Source organism: Siphateles boraxobius, unplaced genomic scaffold (assembly GCF_051911475.1).
Source record: "Siphateles boraxobius isolate OS27281-9 unplaced genomic scaffold, OSU_SipBor_1 41, whole genome shotgun sequence".
Taxonomy (NCBI): Eukaryota; Metazoa; Chordata; class Actinopteri; order Cypriniformes; family Leuciscidae; genus Siphateles; species Siphateles boraxobius.
The window spans coordinates 18,594,214-18,620,390 of NW_027509042.1; the positions used below are offsets into that span (position 1 = coordinate 18,594,214).

Consider the following 26,177-nt stretch of genomic DNA (forward strand, 5'->3'; position numbering starts at 1 on the left):
ATTCACCAATTCAGAAAATTGTTCACTATAATACAGCAAACAGAAAGATTAAATTGCCATTGTACGCCATTTCCTTAATTTTGTAAATGATGAAGGTTTCCCTAAAGTCAGGTGTTTAAGCATGGAAACAAACAAACCATATTTAACATTTGAAAATACACCTACTTTTTAAATGTAACAAGCAATCAGACGGAAAAAGTCTTTTCTGAAATATTTATTAGAACAAAAGATTTCTGCACAAATATGAGGAGACAAGGATCGCGCATTAGTCCTCCTCTGCAGCTTGAGCCCGAAGGAAGCTGGCCTTCTTCTGGGCAACACGGTCTTTTCTCTGAGCCAGTGTGAGCTTGGCACGGTTCCATCTAGAAAGAGAACCACTTAATTTTAGCAAACACAAGTAGCAAGCAATTTCTCCCAGAAAAATAAACTTTAAATACAGCAATGCATTTCAATTAAACAGTCATTTAGGTGAGACTAACCAATTTTCCCTGACCAAACAAGCATTAGTCAAGGTCATTGATTTACTCCCAATTTAGTCCCAAGTATAATAGATTAATGTTCTTTGCAGTCTATCTGAAAATTCATGCCCGTTCTGAAAAAACTCCAAAGTAGAGCTTAAAAAAAATGAAACTTCCTCTAATGGATCTTAGGGCTGGGCGATACGGCCTAAAAAAAAATCCGATTTTTTCCCCACCCTACTGCAGAGGAAAAGGAAATTGTTCAAAACAAGTTAGTTTTCCCCCTTGGGGTGAAAGTGCAATCAGAAACAACAAGCCAAAAAGACAAGATGGGAGGCCCTGCCTTTGTAAACATGTAAACGTGTAAACATGACGTGTTACATTTTCACTGTTTTTACAAAGGCAACATTACAAAACACAAAATGGGTGGATTGGGACTGGGGTGATGTATAAAATAAAATTAAAAAATTGCACCACAGTAACTATTGTGATTGTCAAAACATTGTGTTGACACTAAACTTAATAAAATTATGTTTAGTTACCCAATGTTTACATGGTACAATGACTGGTATGCTACTGTTTTTATTATTGCTTTACAAATTTCACAATTTCAATTCAATTCTTGTGATTTGATTCTGAGCTTGACTCAATATTGATTCCGTTGGATAAATATTAGGTACAGTGGATACATTAATGTTAATTGTTCTCACCTAATGCTGTAAACAAAGCCCTGTCAGCTGGTATTATTATTAAAAGTTAAAAATAACATCTCAAACTAAATGCGTTGTTCATAACTTATTGATAATTCAATGATATAGGTAAAAATATAATATGTAATAGTTATATTTAGCAAAATACTCTCTATAGCAATTCTTTAAAGCATTTTTTAAGTCTAACGTGTTATAGTCATTAAATGGCTTTCATGAGGTAAATGTAACGTTACGTGACATTGTTCTCCAGCTATATGGATCTCTTTCCGCGGTTGAAAAATACTTGATCGATCGATTTTATTACATTTCGGTAAGTTGCACTGTAGGCTCTTTCAAATTATGTGACAATTGCGCAAGTCAACGCTGAGCCAGTTCGGAACCAAGGGAACGTCGGTAAATGTTAAAGAGAAAACCTATTTTCATTCAAACAAGTCTAAAAACTACACATTCGAATTAATCGATAAAATTGATTTAGCGCCCAGCCCTAATGGCTCTACTGACCCGAAATGTCCAACTATTAACCAAAGCTGCTCTCAGCCCCGTCTTGAAATATGCATCAATTGTGCAAATGTAGGACCAACCACAATTTGCTCAGTCTGCAAGGGTATCATCATCGAGCAGCAGAACAGTTATTGTGGACATCAAACCTAGTCTAAATGGCTTAATTGACTTGAGCAAAAACATGACTAAGGCCTGGTTTCACATACAGGGTTTAGATTAAGCCAGGATTAGGCCTTTTATAAACGTGCTTTAAGAAAACTACTGGTGTGCATCTCAAGACAGAACACTGGCACTGATGTATTTTAGTCTGGGACTAGGCTTAAGCCTTGTCTGTGAAACTGAGGGTAAGGCTGTGATATGCTCATGGACATCAACCTAAGAGCACAAGACATGAAGCAACCAAACAAAAAGATCTGTACCTCTTCTTCTTGACTTCCCGCTTGGGCTTCTTTTCATGCACTGGGTTCTCCCGGATGGATGCGTGTGCTTTTTTGTACATTTCTTCCATCTGAGGAAGAGACACATTAGAATATAGCAAAACGGTCACAAGATATTACAGTAAAGCAGGCTGATACACAAGTTATGAATAGTGATGTATTAATCTTGTTAATGAAAAACTGAACTTGCATAAATGTGAAACCAAGTCATGGATTTGCAATTTTAAAAGGGAAACTCAATCCCAAAATGTATGGGTGTATGCAAGGGAAAATACACTTTTAAACTATAAACTAGGGATGCACCGATACTGCGTTGCAGTGCGCTCATATACTAATAACAATGCTCCGATACGAACAACCGATACCAGGCAGCGTGTGTACAGTGTTTGTGACCAGACAAAGAATTGATTACTTCTTAGACAGCCTTTTTTATCCCCATTATACTCCGTTGTCAATGTATCTAATTAGTGGAATATTAAACTAAATATAGTAACGATTATATAGCTGTGGTGCGCAAGCTGATAAGAGAAAAACACGCAGTGGATTGAGCGCGCAGTGGCACAGACGCATGAGCTGGTCGAGCGCATCCCCTTTTCACAGACGTAAGTGGAAAGGATGTAGTTCAGTCAGATGTCAATGGCAAAGAGTAAAATAAGGGATGTAGCTTATTAACATTAACTGATGAGAGAGAGCGTGTTCTGTTGAATGCTCTTGATAGCTGATCGTTCACTCAGCACATGTGTCATTTTGATTAAAATTACATCATATATGCAAGTAAAACATGAACTATTACCTGATTTATGTATAATGAGTGGTTCCCTACATTACAGGACTTTTGCAGGCCATGAACGTAAATATCCAAAATATATATCCATCTATATTTAATGTATACAGTAATGCATATGCAGTGTTATTTTACATTTCATTACTTTATTCAAATTTCTGTACCTGAACACTACTGTTAGATTTACCTGAAAAACTCTAATAACACCCATTTCATTTGTAGCCTTTCTTTGTTCTATTGTATTTAATTATAATTTTATTAATTGTCATTTTATTACTGACTTCTTGATTGTCTTTAATAATGTTTTAAATTCACATTAATTAGGCTGGTAGTTTTTCTTGTAGTATCAAAATTGGAATAAATAATTGACATTTCACTGGTGTCTGATCATTTGTACCACTGACCCAATCCTCAGCACTGAGCCCTGCTGGAGCTGCTCTAAATGCGTGCTGTGCTATTCAATGAAAGATAAAATATGATAGAGCAATAGAATGAACAGTGAAAGAAACAGAAGCATGGAAATAACTGAAGGTAATATATTTGATTAACAAATTAAGCCAACTAATAAGATTTATATTCTTTTGGTTTCACTACCCGATACATTTTAAAATTACAAATGCAGTGAAAATACAGGTGTCCGTAAGTACCAAAGAGGAAAGTATCGGTATCATACTCATTCTGAAAAAAGTGGTATCGGTGCATCCCTACTATAAACAATCACTTCCAGCCAAAAATCATACGCAAGTCATATGTAGACCTCAGTATGTTGTGAAGCATGATGCAAGTACATTGTGAAACAAGGAATAAGTGACCATTCTCCATGCTTCCGCATCACTTCTTGCATCAGTGTTTGTCACACTTTACAACACACTGACGTTTACATCAAGCACCTTACCTGGAAGCCATGGGTTCTAGTTTATAAAGGATTCAAATATTTTCCCCCCTCACATACCTAATCGCTTTGCTTCAAAAGACACTCCGGTCGTATGGATTAAAGTGGTGTAATTTTGCAAGGTTTTTGAGTCAACTTTGAATTTTCCATCCACTTAGATTATACACTTATAAAGATGGGATATTTATTTTTATTAGGCATGCACGCACCGATATGAAACATTTGGCCGATACCAATAACTCTTTATATTTGAAAGCTGATATGTTGGCCGATAAATCTAATTCCCAATTTGTATATAATCTGAGAGATTACAAACAAAAAAAGTCTCAAAAATAAAAGTCATGTTCCAAGCACACAATTATAAATTCTCATTTCATTTTATGTAGCCAATATGACAGATTTGTGCGGCATGTTGCACTTTTTTTTCTTTCTTTTCTGCCATATTTTTCTTTTATGAAGTATTTCAATCATATTTTAAAGTTATTCAAAACTATCATGGTGAACAGTGTGCATGTGAAGTGTCTAAGCTAAAGGAAATAATCCCTTATTTATCAGCTTTAATACATCGGCCAAATTTTCTTATCGGGCCGATAACAATAACTTTAAAAATGAACATATATCGGACGATACCGATATGGTGGCCAATATATCGTGCATCTCCAATTTTTTATTTTTAAAATTTGTTTGGAGTATTATCTTTTAAGCTCAACCCACTTTATATCAGGAGTCTTTAACTACTATGTTAAAAAACACCCAGTACATACTGAATCAGGGGTAACGCCGTTCTTGATAAAGCGAGAGAACTGTTTCTTGTACGCGTCCTCATCCTCCTCCATCAAGTATCTCATGTACTCTGAGATGTTCAGGCCCAGGATGTGCTTGCGGTGGACCTCTGCATTGAACTCCTTGCTCTCAGTGTCATAACCTGGGAATCGCTTGGTGCTAAGACAAATTACACAGTATTAATGAACAGAGCTCATGCAGTTTTGATGATTCCAACATGTCATGTAAACATGTCTTAAAATCAGTCCCGTCTTGAATTGCAATCACAGCAACAAGCTGCTCAGTTTCAAGTTGTCATCAAGTAGACAAAATTATATGAAATAGGAAAACCTAGAACAAACAGTAAGAGGGTAGATCTACCTGTGAGGAATGGAGAGACCTCCATCCACCGCTCCCTTCAGGGCCCCGAATACCTTATTGCCAGTGGTGGTTCTGGCCAGGCCTGCATCCAGGTAGCAGGTGAAAGCTCCAGGCTGTCCATCAATGCTCTCCACATTAAACTCGTCCCCGGTGATCTCCACCTGGCCGTCATACACCTTGTCAAGGCCAAATTTGTTCAGCAGCTGGAAGAAAGCACACAATTGTCCAGTTAAAACCAGTGTTTGTGCCCTCGTATCAATTATCTAGAATCAAATTCATTAAAGTGTTAAAGAACTGCTTAAGGACCCATTTACTCCTGAAATTAACAGTTAGAGAAGATTGGATTGCCAGAGCATTGTGATCTTAATACTTAAACCAAATTTTGAGGTTAGGGCTGGGCGATATGGAGCAAAAAATATATATCGATATATTTTGCTATATCTCGATATACGATATATATCTCGATATCTTTACAGGAAAAATAACCCAACAAAAACTAATGCAAAAACAAATATGCCAAATACCACAGTCTTTTTTTTTATTGGAGTGCAAAGAGGTAGGCAGTTCATCTAGTCCAAAGTGCTTCTGCGACATTTAAAAAAAAAATCCCTGTATACAAAAATAATAATTGTATACAAATTAATTGCTGTATACAAAAATAATTGCCACCTGTCCCGTTTTACCGGGATTGTCATCCTTTTTAATAACATGTGCCGGGAAATGTATCGTTTTCGAAAGGCTGTGTGAATGTTCAAACCATGGTTCAAACCGTGTAGCGTGCGCACGGCAGATAGGGAGAGAGCACCGTGTACCGCGCGCACGCCAGAGAGGGACAGAGAGCGAGAGACCTTGCGTGTGTTTGCTAGTGTGCGTGTGTGCCTCAAGAAGTGCATGTAAGACAGCATTTAAGACGATCTTTTTAGACGAGTTCTGTAGCCTCCGGGCTAGTTGCGGGCGCCGCCATGTTGAATGAGACAACACGCGAGGGGAGGGGGAACAAAAGCAAGGAGGCGGGGGCGAGCACAGCGCAAAGAAGACAAAGCGGCGAAATCAGAATTAAATATAAACAATATATCGATATATACAATATGTCAAAATCCATATCGTGTTTAAAAAATATCTCGATATATTTTAAATATCTTGATATATTTTAAATATCGAGATATCGCCCACCCCTATTTGAGGTAATTAAAAACACATGCGAAAACATTCCCTTTGTACTGTCAAAGCTAATTTGTCTGGATGTTTTGCACAACAGCAAGTGATGGGCTACTTATCCAACACAATGCTGGCAGCAATGCAAGGGTTTGAAACTTTGCCAGTTATTTATGATAACATGCAGTGATGCAGATCACAAAGCATGCACATCCAAACTTCAGGTTGAAGTACTGCACTTAAGAGCAACTTGCTTGAAATTCTGCATTTTTGACATAGCAAATGAGATATATAGTCAAGAAAGCAGAAAGTCACAAGTGGTCAAAGGAAGACACTTCCAGTTGTAAAAGGCTATCAGTCTCAGCTGAGCACTCGTGATTGTTTCGCCTGGGATGACTGTTAGTACCAGGTGTAAAATGCACCCATCGTAGCACATTTACAGTTTCTTGCTCAATGAAACGTCTATATCAAGTACCATGCATTATGGGACAATTTTACGGATGCACATTTGGATTACTCTTGCACTAAAGGTAAACATGACGTAATTCATAATTAAACAATTATAAACATTCGCTGCATCCCAATTGGCCTACTTATCTAGGCCCTAAAATTATGTACACTTGTGAATGAAAATGTATGTACGTTTGAGTGTATAGCAGAAGAGTAGCCAAGTTTTGGGACATAATACCAAATCATAATTGCATTGGAAATGTAACAGGCTGTCACTGGAAACTGAACTGTCAATCATCATGTCACGGTTAACATCCTCTTATAGACACTCCACATTACAGTTTCAGTGCACAACAATTATTCCCATTGTATTGGAGAGAAAAGTAGCATGTTGCCCATCCTCAAAAAGTGGCAATTTTAACACGGAAAAAAAAATGGTATGTGGGTAATTGTGTGCTAAACCTTTAAATACACACTCTGGGGACATCAGAGACGTTAAAAAGATCTTGTAAAAAGGGGCATAATAGGTGCTCTCTAACATTTTTACATCAAATTCAATTACTGGAGGGCCACTGTCCAGCAGACTTAAGCTTCAACCAAAGTTAAACACTTCTGCACCAGATTAGCAAGATCTTCAGGATTACTAGAAAATACCAGGCAGGCGTTTGAGCTTGTTGGAGCTACACTCTGCAGAATAGTGGCCCTCCTGTGCATTGGGAGTGCATGGATTTACACTTCAATTTTCTACTGGAAACAGTAGACCATCTGGGTATCATGGGATACTATTTCAACATAGTGTTTTGGGACACACTTATTCTAATTTTGAACACCATTTAGGAAGTGTAGTATGCAAACTGGGACACAATCACTTTTCATGGTTAAACAAAATACCTATATAATGATTGATCTTACTTTGCTAAATCTGGATTTACTTTAATCTTTTCAAGGTTTGAACAGATTAAAACTTGAGGTCATAGTACATGTAGGACTACAAATAAAGTGCTACCACTTTTGCAGTTTTAATTATGAGTAAAGCAATCCATCTTGGACAAATTTGATTTCCTGCAACTGAAATTACTCTTTACAGACATATTTCTTCATATCTGTCAACATGAAGAATCACTAGATAATAAGTTAATTATTTTGATGCAACTACTCTAGTTCTTGACAGATCTGCAAGGTAAAGTTTCATAAATCAATTTCAATGGGGAAATAAGTCAAAATAAGAGGCAAGTGCAAGACTCACCCTGCGGGCGAGCAGCAGCCCAGTGCAGTAGGCCGCAGCATAATTTGTCAAACCCACACTGATGCCGTACTTCGGCAGCTCATGGGAGTAGGCCGCACACACAATCACATCCCCTTCAATCTTTGCATAGGCAATCTGGAAAAACAAACAAATCTTAAAATCACATTCGACTCCACAGGGATATTTCTTCAGTAATTTCATATACAGACAAGCTTGATTCATCTTATGATGCACAATAATGAGAACATGCATGTCCAACATAGAATACAGTTTCAAAATCTACATTTAATGCATAAAATAGAACTACTATATACTAACATTAGCCACTTTTCCACAGTCGGGCCAAACCGTTCTCTTTGCTTGTTCCGTTCCATGTCGATCCGGCCCAGCCGGTGATAACGGATTTCATTTTCCACTGTGGGGCTGATAACGGAGCTCTTTGGAATGTAATATAAATACAAATACAATTGTTGCCTAGGTAATGCAAGAGTTTACAGGTGATATATGAGATAAATATTGACCATGTTATGGAGGATGATCAGATATTTCTTTTAATTCTATTATTTTGTTTGCGAATATCAAAATCAAATAGCACGCTTAGCCAGCTACAGAGAAACTGATAGTCAGACAGACAACAGAAGTGACCCAAATTGCAAAGTCACTACACACGTTCTACCAGCACGTTTGGCCAATTCCTGGCCGAGAACGGTTTGGAATCATGCCGTACCAGTCTCACGTGGAAATATAACTGGAACCGTTCGACCCGACAGTGGAAAATCGGCTATGGGATACCCACAGGACTATGGATTTACTGTATAACTATATGTTCATTATAGAAAATTCCCACATTTATTGCCAATGAGTTTGATGTATGGTTGGGAAGGCCAGCCTTATACCAAATCAATTGCTTGATTTTTTTTATTTTCTTTCTTTTCAAACCTATAGAAGCAACATTGAAAGCTCCAGTCACCGTTTATTGCATGAAAGCTCATGTGATTACCGCCAGCTCGCTGTAGTGTGCGCAATGGCTTATAAACTGTGACCGAACAGTTTGGGTTTCAATTAGGGGTAAAATTAACAGTGTAACAACAAATTTGACCCAGGCTGGCAAAATGAGTCAGAAACTAATAACTAACTAGAGGCAAAATAAGTGAAAAATGTCAATGAATTTGAGGTTCACAAAATTGATATTGCTTGCCCATGTCTAACGAAAAAAAAGTAACTTTCCTTTGTCCATAAAAAATGCAGTTTTTCTCTGCTCACTTCAGTTTTGGTTTTGACTAGGAATGAGCAAAATTTGGTATTACCAAGGATTTTAGGGTATGGTTGCTGGGTGTTTTGTTTTGGAACTTTTAGAAAACTTGAACTCGATTTCTCTCAAAATTGACTTTGCTGATTATCAAACGGGTCTAGTTCAGTCATTTTTTGTCTGATCCCAACAAAAATCATGCATCATTTTGAAGGTTTTTTTACTAGAGAATGACCAACTCATTTTTGAAAATGTGCCCATTGTGAGTAATTTTGCCAGCACGGGTAATAAATGTTAATTAAATGCAAGTACGTTATTAGTAACTGCTATGCACCTACATGTACACATTTAATAAGTATACTGTATAGTTAAATAAGGCTACCTAATATAAACTGTGACCAAATATTGCTTTTAGTGCTTAATAGTTTGTCAAGTGACAATTAAACTTTTCCCCATAATCTCCCATCCTATTCAAGTACTGATTTTCAGCATTATAGAATATCCTGCTGCATGAGCACTTCATAAAGGGTCATGGGTCAAATGGTGAGCAGCTTTACACCCACCTGGCAGATGATGTCCCTGTTGGAGGAGCGGACAATCATCCTGTACTTGGGTGTGTTGTACTTGTTCTTGTCTTGAATAACCAGGCGCTTTCGGGCAAAGTAATCAGTTTTTCCCTCTGAAAAGCAAAGAGAATACAATGAAAATCAGACCTGTCTGTATGACTTCATATAACTGTTCATACAAGTTCTGCATTTACCTCTCCTTCTCCTGAACTTCACCTGGTACCTCTTGAAGTAGGCCTTGTTTTTCACTACTTTAACAAATCCCTAAAGGACAACAAAGCACTTTAAAAGCCAATCACATCAGAGAATCAACCTGCAGACGCATAACAAATCGAAATGTCTCCTACAATGAAAACTGCAGTGAAAGGACTGCAAAAGGGTGAAAGGCCTGCAACAAAATTAAGGCATATCATGCCAACATAAAACATGACGAGAGAGCGCGATTAGGCGTTTAATAATATATTCATCTTGTGCTTTTTGAGAGCGGGTGAGGTTGCGGAAAAACATTAGCAATATTGCCAATATTCACTACAGTGTGCAACTCTCTCTGAAACTCATGTGGGAAGGGCTTGAAATCAGCCATAAGGCCACGTTTGAACTCGGTCTATCCGAGAAAATCTTATGCCATCCTTTTATTATCTTTCATCACACTGTAACGTAAGCGGCCCAAACATACAATTAACCTTTAGGGAACACAATAAAAGAAGTATTTCGGCGCGTACTGACCATTTTGTAGACTTTTCAGTCTCCTAAGCCGGAGCCTGGAGTCAAACTAGGGAGTTTTGACTCCGCTGCACTGGAAAAGAAAGAATGATGTGCGCATGCTCGGTAAATACCATCGACAACGGGGCAACACAACACTGTGAGGAGGAAAGCACAGCGACACCTGCTCTTTTGGATGTATATAGGCGAATATGAGCTAAAATACATTTGTATGACCAATGCTTATCAACAAATGACATCTGTCCAGCTCATATTGCTTTGTTCCAAGAAATAAGCCTACTGGCTTATGAAGATGAAGTTTAGCTGTCTAGGCTACTAGCTGTTATGCTGTAGCCTACTGTGTTGTATTTTTATAGATTTGTTTTACCTTTAGACAGTCAATTAAACTATGAAGGGCTACATAAAAATATAAATGATCGCATGTTTAACACAGTTATGATCTAAAGAAACAGGCTTGTCAAATAAACGTAAGTCATTTCAATATAGTTGTTTGTTTGTTTGTTTTACTTCATGTTTTTGTTGGAATAGAATATGTTTAGATTTAATGCCATTTTTTTTAATAGATTTATTTGTATCTTGAAGTCTATTTTGTAAAATTAGATCTATGATTCATTTCGGTGTAGAACTTTTCTTTTCTTTTTTCTTTTTTACTGATTGTTTGCAACAGGTTGCAACAATTGTGAAAATTATCCACTAGAAAATTACAGCAATCAAGCTGTTAAGCTGTACAGAAATAATTGTGGAAAAATGTATTATTTATGGGAAATTATTTGTTCATATTATTATTCATATTATTTAAAAATATTCATAAATATTTAAAAAATATCTTATTTAAATATAATTTACAAATCCATTATTTTCCGAACAAATATTAGTGCATAATTTCAGATGAGATGGAAGTGACATTGTGATGTAAACAGTGGTCATAAACTATGATATCTGGAGATCAATTATTCTTTTATAATTTTAACAGAATTCTCCCTAATATGTTTTCTTTTTGGAAATGCAGAGAAAACCGTTTTGACAGCTCGACTTTTAGGCGCACATTTAAAAGAGAAGACATTAACCTCATTACATGCGAAAGTGATTATCTTTTTGTGTCTTAAAATAGGTTCCACGTATAAAGCAGTTCTAATACTGATTGCTGCGTCAATGATGCATTGTTGGAGAGTGAGAGGTGTGTCCTACATCAGAAAGAAATGAGATTAACGTCAGCAAAACCAAGGAAAACCAGAAAAGTTAGTTCCAGTGTTAGTTGCTAGCTGCTATCCGAAATGTATATATGTCTAGTCACTAACTTCTAAATGAAATATACATTTTGCAGATGACCTAGCCATCTAATGGTGAGTTGTTTATTCAGTTATCTATTCTTTTCACTAGAGCAGGCTGTTTTAATAAAATATGAAAAAGTATGGACAATCTCTATACGGAATATAATTTAAAATATTGAGAGATTCTGATTGCAGTTATGAAATACACGTGGGGATTATCCAGAAAACATTGCAACTGCTAAATTTAAACTCTTGCTCACAAAGAAATAAAGTTGAACAGCTTTGAGTTCATTCTGTTGTGACAACTTATTGGCTAAGATATAGGCTTATGGCAGGGTATTGTGAGGAACAAATAGGCCTAGATAGACTCATTGTTATGTAAATAAGTATGAAATAACTAAATTTTCTTCATTATGTCTTCAAAGATTGCCTTTTGTTTATGAATTACATCTGTACATTTAATCACTGAAGATGCACAATTAAGATCCCTGGTAAAACATAGAGGTGGACCTTGAAATTGTTAGGTGTGGCTGTTTTTAATAGTGTACTTTTCTCTTGTACGGTATATTAATGTTGTAGCAACTCGTGTGTGTATATGTAGCCAACTGTTTACAGCAGATGGCGGTAAAGAGAGGATTTAGCCCTGCAGGCAGCGCATGTGTGCGCATGCGCAGTTGTGTCCAGCGCAGCCGCAGCGCATAGCCCGTCTTCTGATGGCATGAGTGACTGCAAGAGGAGCTGCGGTAACTGCCTTGCTGTCTGCGCACACACCACACGGGCTTTATACATTCAGCCTCTCTATGGACTGGACTGTTGAAATCCTGCCTTAGTGTGAAAACTGACCGTTGACGACGGGCTTGATCCCTCAGTGTGCGCAAGGTTATGCAACCTTACCTCGCTCCATGGAAAGTTAATATTTAGCTAAAACCCCTGGAATTGAAAAAGACTTCAAGGTAAACAGTTTGAGACAGGTTTTAATCTAGTATGTGTGTGTGTGTGTGTGTCTGTGCCTGTTGCAGTAGGGAGGTGAATGCCGACCAACGTCCGTTGTTTGTTGTGGTTGTTTATATAGTTGTCCATTTAGTTATTCAGGGTCAATTCATATAGCTTCTTCTTGTCAGCTAGTAAAACACAGTTTGAATACTAAAATAAGGTTTAACAGTTGTTATTTTTGAGACTCTCAAAACAGTTCCAGCATTACAGGTTGAGATCTAGACTGTCCGTTAGCCACCACTGCTAACTCCTTTAGCCAGAGTCTCAGACATCTCAATAAGACTCAGCTTAACACTGGTCAGAACGAATGCATAATTTATCATATTCCTCTAGTCTATAGTTTATATTGATATAATCTGCCATATGTTGGCAATTTATCATTGTTATAATTAGATTTACTCTAAATCATGCACGCGTATGTTGTACGACTGATGTTATGAGCTGGGTTGTTTGCCAAGAGAGAAATGCCATTGGATTGGCTTTGTATTTTGTTGTTGTTTTTTTGCGTTATAATTTTGAGTTTTGAATAAAATGTAAACATTTGTGGTTAGAGGTTAATGCACGTGTATGTGGTCACAACATTGTCACAGATAACAGTGCCACGTTTAGTCTAGGGTGGGGTGCTACCCAGATCAGAGGAAACTAGAGGAGTTTGTGATCACTTTAAAAAGAAACAAACACATTAGTTCATTGTGTTTTTATACTATGACACAAAGCAAGCATCAGGGATTCTGATGATCTGATCATCATGGTAGTATTTCTATTGTATGCATTTAAAATAACATCTTGCCAAGCCATATTTGCCATTAGGCCTATATGTTTTATTTATTTTTTATACATTGAGTGACTAGAAGGTTTTTGAGATGTTGAGCAGGGTACCAATAAGTACTGGGACAACATGATATTTAACCTTGATATTTCATAGTGCCATTTTCATAGTAACGAAAGTATATGTTTAAAATAAAAAACAAACAAACACAAAAAGTATAATAAAGACTCACTAAATATAAAAACCTCTAAAGCTGTCATATAAAAATGAGGGTTGACTTTGATTTTACCTGCTTTAAAAAAAACATTTGCGTAGTGTTTATTTTATAATTTTAATAAAAGACAAATATTATATGTGTCAAGAACATTCTAGTGATCATCTCTAATTCAAACTTCAAAGTGTAAATGTTTGTGGAAAAGCTGTTTTAAACATATTGCCATGGTAAAACTATTTTGTCCAATGTCTAAAGAATCATGTGTCAAAGGGCATTTTTGATGGCATATATTTGCTTTTGTTATAATCTGTTGCGCAATTAAACATCACCATTTAAATCCATTTTGATCTAATAGTTTTGTTTATGAAATGTAAACATAAGGGCCATACAGATTTGTGCGATTAATTGATCAATGGCTTTAGGAAAACTGCCAACTACTTTGACGTTTTTCTCCCCTCCATTTACCCTTGGTGTTTACATTTTCAAGAGTGATGAGATTTCCAGTCCAGGAAGTGTTTACTGGAGAAAAAAAAGCACCTTCTTCCAGGTCAGATACTTACTCTCACCTTCATCCTCTGACCCCATCAAGGTCGCTATAACCACGAGTGAAACGTGAACCACTGGATCTTTAACTCTGGCTTTGCAGTGATTACAGCTGATCCCCCTCTGATCGCTGCTGATCCACTATAGTTGTGAGCCCATCTTTCTTATTCTGTGCACACAAACTGCACTGTTATGTGCTGTTGTAGCACTTAACTGGAACATGCGGATTCAGGAAGTTGACTCTAGTGTGACCTGAGGTATGTTTTTCAGTCATATGATAAGATTTCCTTGATTTGTCAGGCTGATAATCTTAAATGTACATGTCTGTTTTGGTTGGAATGCTTGTTTATCATTGATGTGTAATCTTTGAGGGAAGATTTCTTAGTGATGGTGTCTTGTGGGTGTCTGTTAATGAGATTATAAAAGAATTCATGCGACCAAATGGCTTGCCTCTACTTGCCTTCTTGGACGATTCTTGTCTGGTAGGGACGACGTTGTGTTTTTATTTTCCCTGTACAAATACTGGGATCTATCATTGTTCTTATTCACACGACCCAGCCATGTTGGCACATTGCTCCATCTCAGTTCATACAATTTGTCACGTTGAATAGAAGAAGATCCCCTGCCGGAATGCTTTGTTAAAGTCCTGCTCTAAGTGGCCTTGTCTAAACTTGCTCTTTACTCCCTCTCTTTCTCTGTCCTTCCTTTCTCACCCCTTTACAGACATACACACTCAGACAAACATCTTGCTTCCATTTGGCCTGAGCAAATGGAGCTTGTTTGCTTTGTAGACAGGCATTATTGCAGTTCCTTTTTCAAGAGTATTTTGTATCTTAGACTGCATGACTGAGCGAATTTCTAGCCTTATACGACTGAGTCAGGCAGTAGTGCACAGATGTAAGCAAACCAGCAGATTCCCTCGAACAAAGTGCTGACTGGGGAAAGAAAGCGGAAAAATATAATGCATCCAAAATAAATCTGCTTAGTATAAGGTATCCCGAAGCCCTGTTTGCAAAGGTCTGTCTCTCACAGTGAAAGGCCCTTTTTTGGTGTAACAGTGACTCTGCTGTTATGTCGTGTCTTATGCTGGCAAAGACCTTTTCATTATGCGGTATTCAGATGTATTGTTGCTGCTCTGTCATCATCCCCTTTGATAAACAATGTGGAAAACTAGTGCAGCCATGATTTACACTTACTGTTGCAGAAGATCATTAGATAAGATGCCACCTTGGAGATGGCCTTCTACTGCAGACCCATACAGAGGACATCATTAAACTTAGTGTGGTTTGAACACTTAAACATTCCAGGGCTCAACGCTAAGGATTTGTTTCTACTGGCCCAGTTCAAATTTTTAGTTGCCCTGAAAAACTTTAAGAACTGCACAGATCCAATTTACTGTTACACATGCGTTTTATTTCTCAACTCTTTGTGTTCACTTAAGATCTAACAGATTATTTATTGTATTTGTTAATGTAATTTGGTGTAAATATGTCCGTTCAAGCGCAAAGACGTGAAAGAGAGCTCAATTTAGCATTTGCACGCCGTCTGAGAAGTGACTTGTGCTTCAGATGGGTGCGCACACAAATTTCTCACGCTATTGAATTGATTTCTGTTTTTCGTCTTCTTGCACTTGAATATTTAAATTGGCAAGGCTTAAAACACGTGCAAATGATAAACTTTCGTGATGCAACACTCACTGGCCTGATTGTTTACGCTTGCCCTGGCCATCGGGCAGTCCTTTTGTCGAGCCCGTCATTCCATTAAAATATTTCCAGAATGTGTGCTACTTAATACCGAAGCAGCAGACCATCTGGGCCATGTAGTCATTGACTATGTTAGAGCTGCACAATTAATCTAGGGCTGGAACGGCGCGTCAACATAATCGTAAATTAGTCTATTTGCGTGGAATGCGTCGATTTGTCTCACTTTTAATGTTCATCTCCAATAGGGATAGCGAAAACTAAAAAATATCTTGACCGACCACCGAGCCTAATTAGCCGGTTGAAACCGGTTAACTGATTAGTTTAAAATATGCCACGCTATTTGAAATAACAGCCATTTCGAGCCGCGCATGCAATTTCGCAACTCTGTCGCATCTCTCTCTGCCGCTGTGCCTCCCACACACACACACTCCCCCGGCACCGCCCTTCCACTCACGTCAATTTTTTTAAATCCCCTACAGCGCGAAACATGAGTCCCGCAAATGCGGCTCCGAGGAGCTTGTATGTAATCGGAGGACAAATGGCTCCTTAGTTTCGAAATGGTTTGGGTACAAGGTGATCGCGTTGAAAATAAACGCGTTAGTCTAGCGTTAGAAGCTCATGTGAAACATTGCCGTGGCTCATTTAAGAAAATAACAGCTCCGAAGAGACGCAGCTTTAGTTTGAGGTAGTGCTAACAACAATAATAAAGAAAGATGATGATCATCATCACCTTATCTGTTACCACTGAAATGTAGATGTAATGTATTTCCAAATATAAGCCCATCTTATGCGGAATGTTGCCTAATAGACTCCAACACGATAAAACCAATGGATAAAACAGGCACCTTCAGAATGCGTAAAACACGCACCGGCCAAGGCAGGTCTAACTCACTGTGTGCCTTCTAATAACGGACAGAACAAGTCGCGTTTTCAGGTGATACATCATAGATGACGTAGGCCTACTGTATTTAAGCACTGTATCACACAAGTTGCAACTTACATCTGTGTCATTCTTTTTGGTGAAATGGTCCCACACACTACTTTTCTTTGCACGCTTCATCCTGTCGTCTGCCCTTGCTCTAACCTCCAGTGTTTTAGCCTGTAGCCTTTACTTTTCGCAAACCTTGTGAGCGTGCAAACCCAAACGCTGTGACCTCGCGCCAAATGTTTTTATTGGTTTATTAAGTACAAGCAGGAGAGTTATGAAAAATTGAGTGTGAGGGATTTGTTCACTTCACACAAAAATATCTTGGAATGAGATGGATAACTGTAGTAGCGTTTAGTCCACTGTCTATAATAGCCTAATTTAGAGATCACTTTTTTTTTTTTTAACCGACTACCAACAACTTTGATCGGTTAACGCTGATACGGTCAACCATCGGTCAAACGGTCATCGGTTAGCATCCCTAGTCTCCAATGATTCCCGGGCATGCTGAAAATGAGCTGTTATTACAAAAATATCGAGCCTTATCGAAAGTGTGTAAATATCGAGCCTGAACTAAAGTGTGTAATTTTTTTAAATGGAGACCGAATAAAATGGTGCTCAGTTAAATTGAAATGGCATATGCTTACCATAGCAGCACAAGTTCAATACAGGAGCATCTGAATGGAAAACATCCGGGGCTGTCCTACCTCAAAACGACGAGATGCCAGCGTAAATATTTGGACTATTATAGTGAATTTCTATACAACACTAGAATACGGTTGTTAGTCCCACATTTTGTGCTTAATACGGCTGTGTTCATACAGCAAATTGTTTTTTACGAACTGCCGTAGGTGCAAGGTGCGCAAATCAAACATACTCTCTTGAACCGGTTACAAAGCATTTAAAGCTATTGTTGGTTATTTAACATATCTAATAGATGAACTCACGCCTCAATTGCACTCATTTACTAACGCACTATCAGTCGTGGTAAAACTGCACTGTTTTTTGGACACAGCCATGATTGAAACCGTGGCTATGGTTAGTTGGAATGTGGTTGTGACTTCAGCTGTTTGTTCAAACAGCTGAATGAACATATGCAAGCAGCTAATTTAATCCTGAACGAACAAAACATTTTAGGATTCACACTTTTAAGCAATTGCTGCTGTAAAAGTGACTGTGAACGCAGACATAGTAAAAAACCTTTCCTAATAGGGCTACACTGCATTTGCTTGTCTTTTGTGATAAATCGTATCATTTGGTAAAAGTTCATAACGTAGATTATTTATGGTTATTATTTATTGGTAAATTAACCAAAGGATTATTCGGCTATTCAGAAAAGGTAAACAATCGGTTAGATTATTCGGTAGAAAAAATAATTGTTAGTTACTATTACATGTTATTTTGTTTATTTGTCTGTTAAGAATCGCGATCTTTGCTTGAAACAAAAAAAATCAAGATTCTCAGTCCATCCAGAATCATGCGGCTCTACTGTTCGTCTGCTGTTTATGCAAAGTGAATTTGTGAGAAAAATTTGGGTTAAATGTAATTTAAGCATTTTGTTGCAGAACAAATTTTCGTTGCTAACAGCAAAGGAAGTCAAAAGCAGAATTGTGACTTGCATGAATTGTTCAGTAGAAATGTTAATTAATTCATTTGTGAAGTTGTCTAATGCATCAATTTGAGGTGGGGCTACAGTTTTCCATTTGGTGGAACTTCTGGTTATATTTTACAGAAAGACAAACATTCAGTAAAATTTTAATTTGAATGAACAGCTGTTAATGCCTCTGTTAAAACTCAAACATTCGGCTGCTGTCGATGCAATTTTTTTTAGCTTTTTTTTTACGTAGAGGTGTTCTAATCTCTTTCCCATCACACTATGGAAAATGCTGGCCAACCAACCAGTAAGTTTTGCGCTTTTGGTCACATGCCCAGAGCAACTGCTCTTATGTAAAACGATGGCTTGGTGGCACTTTAGAAGTAGGCTATCTCGACTGTTTTTGTGGTAGTTCAATGAGTTACATAGACAATGTTGGTAGACCAAGTGTCAACCTACAATTGTTATAAGGGAAATTAAGTAGGATAATTACACAATAATATTAGAAGTATTATTTTGACTGAAACATTGCTTTGAACTTAAATGAGTGTGAACTATAGTTGAATCTAGTATAGGTTACTGTGAAAAAAAACCTAAGTCCTGACTACATTGATGGATTTTGCCTGTTGTCAAAAGCCTAAACCTCTCCCTCATCTCACAGCGAGATTATTTTCCTTGTACCGGTTGTTTTCTAAAGTGCTGTCTTTGTCAGTTTTCCTGAAGCTCTCTCTATATTGGTGTGTGTCTTTAGGGCAGCAGGTTCAAGTGGCCAGGTAAAACCTGGCATTAGGGCTGCTCGATTATTGCAAAAATCATAATCACAATTATTTTGGTCGGTATTCTAATCACGATTATTTAACATAAATAGCCTATGTGGGCCATATGACCAAAAGCTTATAGAGTTACCTTATAGATTAATTTATTTAATTATATCAATTAGGAGTGTAACGATACATCGCTATATAAAAATGTGATTATGTATCTTTGATGTAACGATTTGATTTGCGATGAGCCCAAAGGTGCGCGCGTCAAAAATGGAATGACTGTAACAGCGTGCGCGCCTCCGCATCCCCTAGTCACCATTTACTAAACACAATAGGCCTTTTTTCTCTGATTTTGAAAACTCTTCGCGATCGACTTAAAATGCTTCCAAGATCGACTTGTCGACCGCGATCGACGGGTTGGTGATTCCTGTTACGTTGTTTTACGGTCAATGACAAGAGTACTAATCAGCTGTCTCACGACCAGCACATTTATCCCCACATAGCAAAGTCATAACACAGCGAGGGAGAAGAACTACGTTACATGAAACAATCCAACTACATATTTTACACCACTGACAAGGGAAAAGTCACTACTCACAGTGTTTATGGCTAGCTTCTAGCTTTCTGCTGCTTCCTTTCAAGGTAGTGACGAAACGCGCTCTGTTTGTTCGCTGTCGGCTACGGTAGAAACATGACGTCACAATATGTCGACCTTCATAGAAGGGGGTGCCCGCGGTTATGTAGATATAAATGTCTCATTCTAAGGTAATAAATACATTACGGTTTATTAAGCAAGTTCTTTATACACCACTGAACACATAGTTATGGATGTCATATTGCATTTCTGTTAATAGATACTCAAAAATTTTACACATTGCACCTTTAAAGTACTAGCCTATATATAAAATGTCTAATTAATGTAAAGGGGGGGGGGGGTATTTGTGGGTCCTGATAACAATAAAATAATTATAATATTATTTTATTAATAATAATAATAAAGTAATAAAATATTCTCTCTTCTCTATTTTGGTTTAAAACAGCTCTATAGTATTGTATCGTGATTTGTGAGTTCAGTATCGTGATTTATATTGAATTGTGACGTGTATCATTACAACCCTAATATTGATATATATCAAGCAGACTATATGTTTGCTTGAAATAAGGTTGCTAAATTTTAGATACCAGCGAAATTTCACATTTCTCAAACAGCACAGCCAAATATTAGGCTAACTAATGTAAAGTAAAAAGTTTTTATAAAAAAAAAAGTAAATGGGCCAAAATACAATAAAAATGTAATTACGACAATGGGACAAATGAAATAGATTTTTCATAGAAATAGAAAAGATTCATGCAAGTAAGTCTATAAGAAAACACAGCATTGTTGAATGGAAAATCGAAATTGCGATTAATTACACTTACCTAACTGGCGTGCCACATTGATGTATCGATGTGATTGAATGTGACAGTAAATGGTTTGCCAGGGAGAATCTAGATTACCTGCAAACAACAACTTAATTTAGTGTTTTTTCACAATATTATTGTAAAACTTGAGATGACTTGCAATATAGTGCCAAAGTTGTGTGTGCTTCTTTTCTTTTCCTTTTTGAGCTTGATTGTCATGGTTGTTATGACCTGTGATTGAATGGAACAAAGCTTTGTAAAGATTCTTCAAAATATCATGAAGGTGAGTAAATCATGACAGAAGTACAAGTTCAAGTTACATAAAACATTAGTGTACGTTGCAGTGAAAACCATTACAGTTTTTAATGTTGATGCATATCATTTCAGTCTTTAGTCTCTTTATCAGACAGATACATTTTTTCATTATAAATTTTGCAATCAAAAGGTTTTTTGCACATTAGCAAGGTCAGCGAAGGACGCAATGATAACTTTATTTGCTTTTTGTCTTTAATGAACAGTCTCTTCTTTGGCTCTCACTCTGGATCTCTACTCTGTCCATTTAATGGGTTGCTGGAAAGTGCTGTGTTGACTTCAGCATGTTCAAAAGTCCATGTAGTCTGTTTTTTCCTTCTTCTAAAACCACCAGCAGTGCGGATAGAAAGTGCATGCACATCACTTTCTTGTTCACCTTCCAGGATGAGCTGAGGTTTGCCTGTCAGGGGTTTTTGACAGTATATCATTGTCAGCTGGGGTTTAGTCTGGGGTCATGAAGGAGGCTTGGAGTCATGAACTAATTAGCCTCTGTCCTGTACATATACTCCAATTTCTCTAATGAAAAAAAAAGAAGAGAGAATTGGGTCACAGTATTTTTTTTAAACATCTCTAATAGGAATGGCAAATTTTGGCAAAATCTTCAACCTATACATTTATCAAAAAATCGAAATAATAATAACATAAAAAATATATCCATTTTCAATATTCTAATAATTGCGTTTTTACTAGTTGGCTATTAGTTCTGCACCAATTACTCATGCACATCCCAAACTGTATCCTGTATACTGTAACTGCATCCGAAAAAGTGAATTATAGCATTTTTCTCTTCTCACTTTTAAAAAATGGCGTGACTTACAATTAATTATTTCAATATCATCTAATATAATACTGAAATGGTTGTTTCCTTCTGCAGTTTGTTGATTGTGCAAGAAGTTCTGTTTTTCACAACGCCTTTTCACAGAGATGATATTTCTTGTCTAAAAATTGACATCTCATTGTGGCCCATGGCGCATAGATATTACAGATGTGTCTGTGTTGCCTTTCATGTGCCTGTTTCTGTTGTTGTACTTGGTAGATAATAGTTCCACTGTTAGAAGAGAAGATCTTTTTGGGGATTTTGATTAAACATAACGAAAATGCATGAGTCCTGACCTTTATTATAATTTTTTTGTCTTGTTCAGCAAACACAGCCCAGCACCTCTGCATGAATCATTTAGAAGGCCAGGGCAGAGGAAGTGATAGTGTTATTCTGTTTCCTAGGAGTTACTCTTCTCCTCTCAGGGTATGAAAACACTCGTTCCCCTGAGAGGCTAAGTTAGGCTTACCCAATGATATTTTTATTACAGTATTTTATATACAGGAGTTTATACCTTACACTGATCTTACACTGTAGCCACATTGGACCAGCGGTTTGGAAAATGGATGGATGGATAATAAGTCTGCGGGCGCCATCTTCTGTTCAGATGCGGGAATTAATTCGGTGCGCGACTCTCACAGTGCATTGTGGGTTTTCTCTAGCCATTGAGCGTACATCGGATGTATTCTTTTGCGGTGCATTATGGGATTGAATGAGTGCCATTAATAACGTGCACTGTGGTTTCGGACACCACGACAAATGGCTGTCCCCTAAAATAGTTCCATAATTAAGGTTATAGGGGGCGATATAGTCACAGTTGTGTGAGTTTAGTTCCCTTTGCTTTCTTATTTACATGTTGCATGATATTTTAAAATGTTTTAGCTAATAGCGGACAAGAGTTGAAATCTGATTGTGGTGTATGAAACCAGGCGAATTGTATTTGCATGTAGGCTATATGTTGTAGCCCCTAATGCACAGAAACAGCTGTTTTTAAGAGGCACAGCTGTTGGCATAATGAGCGACGCAGATCTCGGATTAACTGACCAGTACTGTTTGTTGAATTATATGAGGGTTTCAATGCAAATTTGGGAGTGATTGCTGCTGACTGTATTTAGCTGCAGTGTGCATAGAATTATTATTATTAATGTTTTCAGGGTCAGAACATGCAAAACTGAGGTTTGCATGAAGGGAATGAACATTTTTAACAGCTTCAGCTGTTACTAGTCTGACCTGTGCTAAGTGTAACTAATATTTTACTAGAAAGCTTTGAGCAGACCTTGTATGACTTGTGAGCTAAATTTGGGCTGAACTTATTTAGCAAAAAAGAATAAAAAAAAAATGTAATATTATATTGTAACAAGGGATCAGTGTATCTATAGTTAATATATACATTTTATTTATATCAGATACACCTGCTAATCCTTGACTGCTCCTTCATTTGTATCTGCACTTTGTTCCTTGTCTTCCTGTCTATGCCCCGCCTCTTTCTGTTTTACTCTTCTGACTGTAACGCTATCTAAGAAAGGGTGTTTCCAACTTTGACTGCTTAGTCATTTCTAGGCATTTTGCTGGGGAATACTATAACGTTTTGTTTTTGGTGGTTTGTGAAACCACAGAAGCCTTGCATAGGCGTGTGGTCATAATAATTTGTCAGAAATGGAGATCGCAAGAGGAAACGTGATCTGTCTTCTAGAGGATTCAGAGAAGTGCCACATGCAAATGAGAAACCTGCTTTGTTGTAAAGAGGTAGACTTCCCCTGGGTTTATCATTACAGCTCACTCATGTCGCAAAGCTTGGTGCGGTGAGCTCAGACGTCACAGAGGTTTTACAGGGAAGGATTTTTTTTTTCTCTGTCGGGTGAATTCCAAGGCATGAATTAGTGTTACAGCTGTAAAAGGGAAGGCAGAAGCTTATACAACTGCTTCTGTCTACTTTACAGCTGCCTCTGTGTCTTTCTACATGAGCACTTTGACCCCAGGTGACACCTAGACAACAGTGTGACTTTGGAATCTACTAAACGTCTCAGAAGACCTCTGAGATAAATCACAAGAGAATCCTGTCTTTAAATACCGTTATTTCTCCTGTGGATTTGTTTATGGAATTAGCGAGGACCTCCGTTAGGGTGACATCTTTCTTCAGGTAAGAGTAAAGTACACCTAGGAAATCCTAGATGGAGAAGGAGGAGGAGGAGGATTCTTGCCTTTCTAATGTTACACTGTCATGGCCTGCTGCTCCTAGTTGTCTTAAGTTTTTTCTTTGTGCCTTTTTAATGTCTTCACTAGGTTCAGTGCGATTCAGTTTTAGCGAGTCAGTGTTTTTACTACTGCCGTTCCAGTGGAAAGTACACCACTGTCCAAATAGTCCCTAGTCCAAACCTTCTAGAGGTCATCTTTTGAAAATATAGAATGACATACGGCATCGGTTTCCAATCTACAGTATACACACCTAATGAATGACCTAGTAAACCATTTTGCTTTTGTAGCTGTAAGGTATAAGTGTTTCATAAAACCCTTTATATAGCAGTTTAAAGAGTACATGAAATGGCTTCACAAATACAGTTTTCTTTCCTGTGCTGATGTAGCCCATTTTTCATTGAAAGAGGAAGTTGGTCCAGGACATATGTAAGGATAATGGACTTTTTTTTTTTTTTAATTTTTTTTTTTTTAAATGTCTAAAGGATGTTGGCCATGAATCATGGTTTGATATTTGCTTTGCTATGTTAAGTCAGAGACAAGTATTTGGTTTTGGGGTAAGGGACTTGCTCATTTTAGGGAGAATTTTATTGGATAAATGATTGGACTTGCCCACATCAACTGGAAGATGCGAACTCTATATTTTGGTTATATAAAAATAAGAAAAACAGCAAATGTCTGTATCTGCTAAACTATTTTCCCAAGTTTTAGGAGTACACTAGCATATAGATGACCTCAAAACTATGGACATGGACTAAAAGACACTAAAATCAAATCCAAGTCTTTCAAAGAGCCACTTTTGAAGAGGATGCCAAACAAAAGTGACGACTGATATCATGGAGCAGTTTTTGTCTGCAAAGGCTGTCTCTTATTGTCAGATGATTACAAAGGGTGATTTACTTATTTTTTTTATGGATGCTGTGCTTTTATGACAGATGAACAATGATTCCCTTTCGAGAGGTCTCTCCTATTGCGTAAGTAGCTTACGCTATGGGAAAACTCCTTTTCTCGAGAATATTGAAGTCTTTATGTAAAACGCATTGCAGCTGCACAGCTGACAGCAATGAACGAAGGCAGCTCGGTCATTGGCTGTGCTGCGGCAACTTGCTCGAACCAATGACGGGGCGACTCTGAATGCGCGACCAATGAGCGCGCTTCGCGCCCGCGCGTCAGAGCCCGCCAAGATGGGCGTGGCCAAGAGCTATATATTGGGCGCCCCGTCATGAGAGTTCTTTAGATTTAATCTCCTTCAGCGAACACCTTCTTCGCTGGATCCTCCGGATTATTGAAGCTTCGCCGTCGAAAAGCATACCAGCGGGATTTGCTACGAGGACGTCGGCACCTTCAGCCGCCTTCTAACGCGATCCTACTGAGCCATCCGGCGTACTGCTCACGCAAGTATTTACATCTGTTCGCTCTGCGACACTTGTAAAAGAGCAAATTTTCCAAGGCGTTGTTTCAAATGCCTTCCTGCGCGTCGTGCAGAGACCTTCTCCCGGACGGGGATCGTCACATCATCTGCGCTCGCTGCCTGGGCCGGGACCACGCAGAAGCTGCTTTGACCAAGGGCGGATGCCCCGAATGTGACGACCTGGGTCTCTCCGCACTGCGGGCTCGCCTCGCCGCTTTCGCCGTGAGCGAGCCCATCGCCGCCATCCCTCTGTTCGAGCCGCGCACTAAGAAAAAGCGCCGCTCACAGAGGCTTCCTGAACCTGAGCTCAGTGACGTCACGCCGAGCCAGTCTCCGCGTGCTTCACCGCCGCTCTTGCCTTCCCCACCGCCGGTTCAGTTCACCCAGCCGGACCCACACCCCTCTAGCAGAGCGGTGGGCCTTGTGACTTTCGGCGCGTCCGAGGACGACGGGGGAATGGATGACAGCTTGTCAATCGACGCTGCATCGGACGACTGGCCGGGCTCCACTCTCGACCCCGCCCCGTCGACGCTAGCTAGCGCGAGCGGGGGCTCCACCATGGATAGCGAGATTATCCGCGTTCTCTCTAAGGCCGTGGAAGACCTCGGGCTCGATTGGTCTTCTCCCGAAGAACCAACCCGGAGCCGACTGGATGAGTGGTTTCTGCAGGGGCGCCAGCAGGCCCCTCGGCAAAGGCCTTCTCCCTTCTTCCCGGAAGTTCACGACGAACTCACCAAGTCGTGGAAAGCCCCCCACTCTGCGCGCCTAAAGCCTTCTTTTTCTTCCTCGCTCTCCTCTGTGGACGGCGCGAAGGAAAGAGGCTACGAGGGAACACCGCCCCTCGAGGAGGCCGTGGCCAATCATCTCTGCCCGCCCTCCACCACCGGATGGAAAGCCAAAGCTTCCCACCCCTCGAAGCCCTGCCGCACTACTTCAGCTCTCGCCGGTCGCGC

General features: G+C 38.6%; 3 protein-coding genes across 13 annotated transcripts in view; 1 reads left to right on the forward strand and 2 right to left on the reverse strand.

Moving 5' to 3' along the window:
- Nucleotides 1–199: 199 nt before the first annotated feature.
- Nucleotides 200–10,442, reverse strand: rpl5b (ribosomal protein L5b). Its single transcript, XM_077198785.1, has 8 exons — nucleotides 10,318–10,442; nucleotides 9,786–9,855; nucleotides 9,589–9,704; nucleotides 7,777–7,911; nucleotides 4,926–5,128; nucleotides 4,547–4,724; nucleotides 2,089–2,177; nucleotides 200–362 (listed from the first exon to the last, which is right to left on the reverse strand). Exons 1-8 carry the CDS (start codon nucleotides 10,318–10,320, stop codon nucleotides 266–268), a joined length of 891 nt encoding a protein of 296 aa, XP_077054900.1. The 5' UTR covers nucleotides 10,321–10,442; the 3' UTR covers nucleotides 200–265.
- A 1,073-nt stretch (nucleotides 10,443–11,515) lies between these two features.
- evi5b (ecotropic viral integration site 5b) overlaps nucleotides 11,516–26,177 on the forward strand; it is a 65,971-nt gene continuing 51,309 nt past the window's right edge. For 2 of the 11 annotated variants that reach the window (XM_077198800.1, XM_077198799.1), the window contains exon 1: nucleotides 11,552–11,657. In XM_077198800.1, coding sequence (XP_077054915.1) covers nucleotides 11,655–11,657 — 3 coding nt within the window. In that variant the 5' untranslated portion in view covers nucleotides 11,552–11,654. Of the gene's footprint in view, nucleotides 11,658–12,401; nucleotides 12,539–23,643; nucleotides 23,761–24,604; nucleotides 24,705–26,177 lie in introns of those variants that run through there. The other 9 variants (XM_077198804.1, XM_077198798.1, XM_077198808.1 and 6 more) reach the window with 9 other exon arrangements.
- Nucleotides 21,141–26,177, reverse strand: part of cunh1orf146 (chromosome unknown C1orf146 homolog) — an 84,393-nt gene continuing 79,356 nt past the window's right edge. The window contains exon 5 of the mRNA XM_077198849.1: nucleotides 21,141–21,319. Coding sequence (XP_077054964.1) covers nucleotides 21,275–21,319 — 45 coding nt within the window. The 3' untranslated portion in view covers nucleotides 21,141–21,274. The remainder of the gene's footprint in view (nucleotides 21,320–26,177) is intronic.